At 27.6% G+C, this 7,500-nt stretch overlaps 1 protein-coding gene across 1 annotated transcript; it reads left to right on the plus strand.

The window, feature by feature from the left end:
• The first annotated feature begins 206 nt into the window (after positions 1–206).
• On the plus strand, positions 207–1,012 carry LOC107467356 (nuclear transcription factor Y subunit B-3). Its single transcript, XM_016086431.3, has one exon. It carries the CDS (start codon positions 343–345, stop codon positions 886–888), a length of 546 nt encoding a protein of 181 aa, XP_015941917.1. The 5' UTR covers positions 207–342; the 3' UTR covers positions 889–1,012.
• Positions 1,013–7,500: the final 6,488 nt, after the last annotated feature.

Here is a 7,500-nt window from a genome sequence, read left to right on the forward strand (position 1 = left end):
ATTTTTTAAAATATTTTAAATATTTTAATAATATCAAAATTATAATAATTTTAACTGTTAATTTAATTATAAAATATTTATAATTTAGATCAACCATCAGAATTATTGGAATACAATATTCCTGCAATATTTTAAAATTTTGTTCTAAAGTTTCATATAAAATACAAAATAGTACTAGTGTGTTAATTAAATAGCATATTATAACAACCTCTCTACAGAAGCGCAGTACGATTTTTCCTACTGGCTAGCTGCTAGCAAGTTAAATAATTAGGGTTGCAAGTTGCAAAGTAAGTAAGAAAAGAGGCTGAGAGAGAAGAGAAGAGAAATTTGAAGTGAGTTTGAATGATGGGCGAGTCAGATAACGAGTCAGGAGGTCAAGGAGGGAACGAGTTCTCATCATCATCAGGAGGTAGTGGACTATGCAGAGAACAGGACCGCCTTCTTCCGATTGCCAACGTCGGAAGAATCATGAAGAAGGCACTTCCGGCGAACGCCAAGATCTCAAAGGAGGCCAAAGAGACGGTGCAAGAGTGCGTTTCTGAGTTCATAAGCTTCATAACAGGGGAAGCTTCTGACAAGTGCCAGAAGGAGAAGCGGAAGACCATCAACGGTGATGATCTCTTGTGGGCCATGACTACGCTCGGATTCGAGGATTATGTGGAGCCTCTCAAGATTTATCTCCATAAATACAGGGAGATGGAAGGTGACAAGACTCCCATCGTTGGTGGCGGCAGACAGCACCACCCTGATGATCACGCCGGTGATGACGCTGCCACCGCCGGAGCCCTTTATGGTGGCGTGCCTTCTACTATGATGATGATGATGGGCGGACACGTGTATGGATCTGCCAATAATGGATCAGCATCTTCTGGAAGAACTACTAGGTAGCACTTGTTCGTTACCTCTTTAATTATTATTATTTTTGTTTTTTATGACTTTAGATTACACCACTTTCTTGCTTGTAATCTTGTTCTTAATTAATTAAGATATATATAGAGATTATTATGGATTATTCTGGATGGCGATTTAGTTTGGAATACATACATTAGGCTTGTATAGTTGTATTTCTTTATTCACTCATTTTTTTTTCTGCAGTAACATTAGGTGAGAAGAGTAGTTAAGCTGTAAAGAAAATTGGAAATTCTGAAATTATTAAATATATTTATGGCAAAAATTCAGGGCACTCAACGTGAATTTGATAGCTAAAATTCATTAGATGAAAATTTAGTCAAATTAGTTAAATCATCTAACAGTTCTCAACTAAGTCCACTAGACTTAAGTTTTTACTATTTATTTTATCGAATTATGAAGCTAGTTAGCTAGGCAGGCTCTTTTTTCTGTGTAACTGCTGATAACTGCTGCATCTTTGTTTTGTTTGTTTGTTTTCTCCATTTTTAGTAGTTTTGAACTTTTGATGTGGGATGCATCTCTGCTTTGTATAAAAGATATTATGCGTATATTAAAATTAATTGTTATGAAATATATATATATGTTATTTAATTTATTTTTAATATTATTTTATATTATAATATATATTTTATATTAATAATTAATTTTAGTATATATGTGTCCTCTATTCATAATTGCTGGCATGGTTCCCTTAATTGGCAACTTGGTTATGACCATGAATGAATAAGCCCAAATAATGAATGAGGGGGATCAATTTTGTCATGACACAGCATCCCCCTTTCAATGTACACTTGGCGTTAAATGTTCTAGACTTCTAGTGCCCCATGTGTTGCTTGCAATGTTTGCTTTCTAACTCAAGCGCAAGAATGGTTGTTTTATGGAGAATAATAATATTTGAGTTGTTATTTGTATTTAGCTTGTTTTATGTATTGTATTGACACATTCTTTTTAGTTTTATATTAAATGTGTAGTAAGAAATAAATACAATAAGTAATATTTTTATAATACTTTTGAAACTTTTATACTTTAAAAAGGTAAATTTTTAAAGGGATAAGTATTATTTTTATTTTTAAGGTTTATGGTCAAAATAAAAATTGTCTATAATTTTATTTTGAATTTAAAATTATCTCTAACATTTTATTTGATATTAAAATCGTTCTTTTAAATATATTTTTTTTAAACGACAAAAATATCCTTTTTTTCTACCATTTCATTCTTCTTGTTCTTCTTCTTCCATTAACAAAAAAAACAAATTATTCTTTCATTAACAAAACTCAAAACTTCAAATCTTTAAATACAATTAACAAAATCCAATTACAAGAATTAAAAAATACTCAAATCGATTTTCAATTACAAAAACAAAAAACAAGAACAAAAACAAAAATTAAGGAAAAACAAGAAATCTAAAACCATAAAAAAGCAATAGCAATAGAGAAATAAGAACAAAAACAAAACCAACAATAAAAATTAGAGAATTAAATATTGTGATGAACAACATCAAATTCTTTAAATTTAACAATAACAAATTCAGATTTTTTTTTAAAACAAAAAGAATGAAACTATATCTTATAAAAAGTATGGAAGTCGCCACTGCTGCTCTTGGAGGTTACCGTGCTGTTGAGGTGGAGGTCGTCGTTGTCCGCTGTTGCGCTTGGAGGTTGCCTCGCCATCAGGATGAAGGTCGCCGTCGAGGTGAAGAAGAAAAAGAAAAAAAGAAAAAGAAACCGTAGAGTTTGGACTTTGGAGTTAGAGAGGAGAGAGATTAGAGTAGAATTAGTGAAATAAGAGTAAAATTGGTAAAAAAAAAAACGATTTTAATATTACATAAAATGTTAGGGACGATTTTAAATTTAAAATAAGATTAGAGACAAATTTTTTTATTCTAAATTTTAGAGATCAAAATAATACTTATTCTATTTTTAAACATAAAAAGATAAGGTATGCTTTTAACATCTGAGTCTAACCTTCTCAACTCCTTAGCCAAAAAGAGTGTTCAAAATCAAATCAATTTAAACAAAATTGACGAACCAAATATACAAAAAAATTAACAATCGAACAAATAAAAAATCAAATTTTTGCTTATTTTAATCGGTTCGGTTCAATTTTTATTCTCACGATAAAAATTAGAATCAAACTAAACGACCGAACCAGTCCTCCTTATATATAATTATCCTTGCATATAGTTATTTCATAAATTTTTTAAAATATTTTATGTTGATTAATAAATTATTATATTTATAAAATAAAATTTAAATTTTTAGTATTTATTTAAATAAATTAATAAATTAATTACTAAATCAATCTAAATTAATTAGCGGAGCAGAATTATTTGAATTAATTAAGACTCTTGAAGACACCAAAACAATTATCCAAGTCCAAGACAGAAGCAGCGATACATGTTTTCTTACTGGGGCAAAATATCAATAATGTTACACTAAAACTTGGTCCTTGTATAGATATTTATTCAAATTGTACAATTGTTGTCTACCCTATTGATCCTCGCGTTTCTATTATTTTATTATTTTGGGTTTAATTTATTGCTCTACACCTACACCATCATTGGTAATTCTGTATGAAAAATGTCCAAAATTATTATCTAAATGTATTTTTGCGAAAAGTTTTAAAATATCTAATAATTAATAACATTACTTAAGCCCCCTCCCTTTTTTGATAAAAAGAATTGGATGGTTCAGTAGTCGAGAGATCCATAAAAGAAACGAGAATTCATTTTTCATTTATAAATTCAGATTTTGATATCTGCGCTAATTTTTTTGGTAATAGATTGAAGAGGTGTGTTATACATAATTATAAAAAATTAGTGTATTTTTTATAAATATGGAGATAATTATTTTTTTTAAATATAAAATTACAAATTGAAGACTCAAATTTGAGTAGGGGTAGAAAATTAAGGATCAGATTTTGGATAAAAAAAAAACTGAACTTCAATTTTGGGTAGGGATAAAAAATTGATGGTAAATTTTGAGTAAAAAAATAAAAAAAATTTAAATTAAAAGGTCTAATTTACATGTTTTAAAAAAATTTTAATATTAAAGCACAAATCTAAACGTCAGATTTATAAATTTTAAAAAAAATTAAAACTACACTGAAAGTTAGATTTGTGATTATCTATACAAAAAAACACACCAATTTTTTATATTATTTAAAAACACCACCACAATCTCAATAATAAAAATAAAAAGTGTGATATCTGATCAAAATTCATTAATGATTAAATTAATATTTGAAATTTTAAAAGTATCAATTTATAAATGAATATCTATACTAACTTAACCATGATACAATTGTCCAGTTTTAATAACACATGTTCATCATTAATAAGTAATGGTATAATTTGAAGCATGTTGAAACATTATGTATTTATTGAATTTTTATGAAAATATCAGTAGTCAAAAAATAAATTTTAATAAATCTGTTATATTTTTTAGTCATAACACTTTTTTCATTACTCGTACACTATTGGTTAATTCTATGAATATTAATTGTATTAGAGTTTAGGATAAATACCTTAGTTTGCCTTCTTTAGTCTCTAAATCGAAAAAAGGCTTCATTTAGTATGATCAAAGAGAGGGTTCGGAAAAGAATCCAAGAGTGGAAGTGCAATCTTTTATCGTCAGGTGGTAGACACGTATTGCTTAAGGCAGTGGAAGAAACTATTTCTATCTGTACATTGTCTTGCTTCAAGTTGCCTGATAGTTTAATTTCGAAAATTCACTCCCTACTTTCTCAGTTCTGGTGGGGACAAAAAGGTTATGAAAGATGAATAACTCGGATTAGTTGGGACACTATGACTCGCCCACGAAGAGAAGGAGGCGTTGGATTTAAAGATCTCAGAATCCAAAATTTGGCGCTTTTGGGCAAACAGTTTTGGCGACTCGTAACATATCCTACTTCCCTATTATCCAAAATTCTAAGAGATAAATACTTTAACAATGGTAATGCTATAATGACAGAAATTGGAGTCTTACCTTCTTATGGATGAAGGAGCATATTGAAAAAGGTCTTAATTGAGCTGTAGGTACTGGAGAGAATATCCGAACCTTTAGGATCCTTGGCTGCCTCTTCCGTATCCTTTAATGATTTCTGACATGCCAAATAGACAGGCTATTTCTGAGTTGGTTTCAAGAGTTAAAAGATCTAATTACTGAAAATAGGAATTGGAATCAAAATCTCATTCAAGAATTATCTCCCTAAGACATTGCAAACAGGATTTTGTCAGTTAAAATTCAGTTGAGTAGGGACAAATTGCAATGGAATTTGAACAAATCCAAGCAATATGATACAATTTCAGGTTACAGAATTGGCTATTTATTTTACCATATGCCTCTGGAGCTTTATATGCAGCAGAAAAAGTCGTAGATTGATCTATGGAAGTTGAACTTACCTCACAAAATTAAGCTATTTATCTGGAAAGCTCTCCATGGCGGGCTTTCAGTGCTTGCTCAGATTCATCACCACATCCCATCTATATCACCAATATGCCCCTGCTATCATGAAGCAATAGAAATAGTCACTCATTGTTTGATCGATTGCTCTAGAATTAAAGATGTATGGTCTCAGAATTATCTTTGTGACTGTCTTCGCGCTCAAAATCCTAACGACTTTTGGACATGGTGGACTGCATCAACCGAGATGCTTAACCCGTTGAAAATGCTGACCGTAATTCTCAATTGCTTATCATCATTTGTTGGAACTGTTGGAAAGCTCACAACCAGTTGATTTTTGAAGGTTCTACTTCAATGTCGTCTGCCATTTTAGCAAGCTCTATCAAGTTGCTCTATAAAATCAAAAGAACTCCCAGTTTAGGTCGTCTTCTTCATGAGGCAAACTTTTAGTTTCATTCAATTTGATTTATCATTCTTTCTTCTTTAAAATTTTTCTTTGTTTTTCGATCAGGCACCGTTAGATGAATACTTTTAGTGTAGTATTTTTAGAAAATTTCCATCTTTTATTATACTATCTTGTTTTTGGACATCTTTATATTTCATTTTTTAATAATTAATAAAATATAACCTAATATCTTTGAAAAAAATGATACAATTTGACTTTTAAAATTGTAAGTATGATTAATTAGGATTATTTTTTAAAATTTTAAAAGTATCAATATAATTTTAAAAATTTACATTTGGTAAGTATTCTTTTTATCATTGACTCATCAACCACTACTACATACTTGACTTTTACTAACATTTAAAAAATGTTACTAAATCATATTAAAATGTTACCTATGTATATTAGTAATATTTTAACAAATGTTAAATATACCCTATGTTACTAAAGAGTTTTACTAACATTTTTTTAAAGATTTAATAACATTTAGTAAAAAATGTTACAAAAGATATTCTATAGTAATATTTTGAAAAATGTTACAATAGACATTTCTTGATAACACTTAGAGAAATGTTACAATAGATATTTTTTGTAACACTTAAAAAAATGTTACCATAAATATTTTTTGTAACATTTAGAAAAATGTTACCGTAGATATTTTTGTAACACTTAGGAAAATATTATTGTAGATATTTTTTGTAATACTTAAAAAATGTTACCATAAATATTTTTTTATAACATTTAAAGAAATGTTACCATAGATATTTTTTGTAACACTTAAAAAAATATTACCATAAATATTTCTTTTAACACTTATAAAATGTTACAATAGATCTTTAGTAATATTTTTTTAGTTCTATTATACTCTTTTTTATTTTATATTATACACAATATAAATATACTAAAATTAATTACTACAACATGAAATATTTCATTAAATATACAAATTCACAAAATAAAATTTTTATAGCCTCTTTAATCAATAATCATTGTACAAGTTTGTCCCTTTCATTAAATTCACAAATTCACAAATTCATCTCAATATTACAAGCACACCACTTTCTTCTTTTTTGATCTTTTCTTATGCTGGTCATGCTTCATTTTCTCCAATTTCAAGTCAAGAACTTCTTGAGTAAGAGAAGAACAAAAAGCCTGCAAAAAGATAACTATTTTAAGGCATCAATACCAATATTTCTACAATAAATCTCAATATGATTATTATAAAGCATGAATTATAAATGCTATTTTAAATTCTTCGATTTTAGGTATAAATATACCTGCTTCTTTTTAGGTGAAAAAATCACATTCTTCTCCCTTGTTTGAGATAATGACTTAGTATAAGATTTAAAAACATCTTCTGTTATAGTAGATGATTTACTTGGAACCTAAAATATAAAAAGAATAAAATATTATTAGACCATCCATAATATTACTAAATCACCCATAATAAGAAATGGAAAGAAAAAATAAAGATATAAAATAAATTTGTATACTGTATTTAAGATAAAATAAATTAAGATAGAGAAATTGAAAAATAAATATTAAATTTGTATACTGTATTTAATATAAAATATACTAAATTGAATTATGTCTCATTATTATATTTAATTTTAAATAAATATAAAAATTAAAGAATAAATTTAAAATTAAAAAAAATAAATAAAAATATTTTTAATAAAAATATCATTAAAATTTTAATTTTCATCACTAAAATTTTAGTTATGTTTCTTTTTTTTTACGGAT

This window comes from Arachis duranensis, chromosome 1, assembly GCF_000817695.3.
Source record: "Arachis duranensis cultivar V14167 chromosome 1, aradu.V14167.gnm2.J7QH, whole genome shotgun sequence".
Taxonomy (NCBI): domain Eukaryota; kingdom Viridiplantae; phylum Streptophyta; class Magnoliopsida; order Fabales; family Fabaceae; genus Arachis; species Arachis duranensis.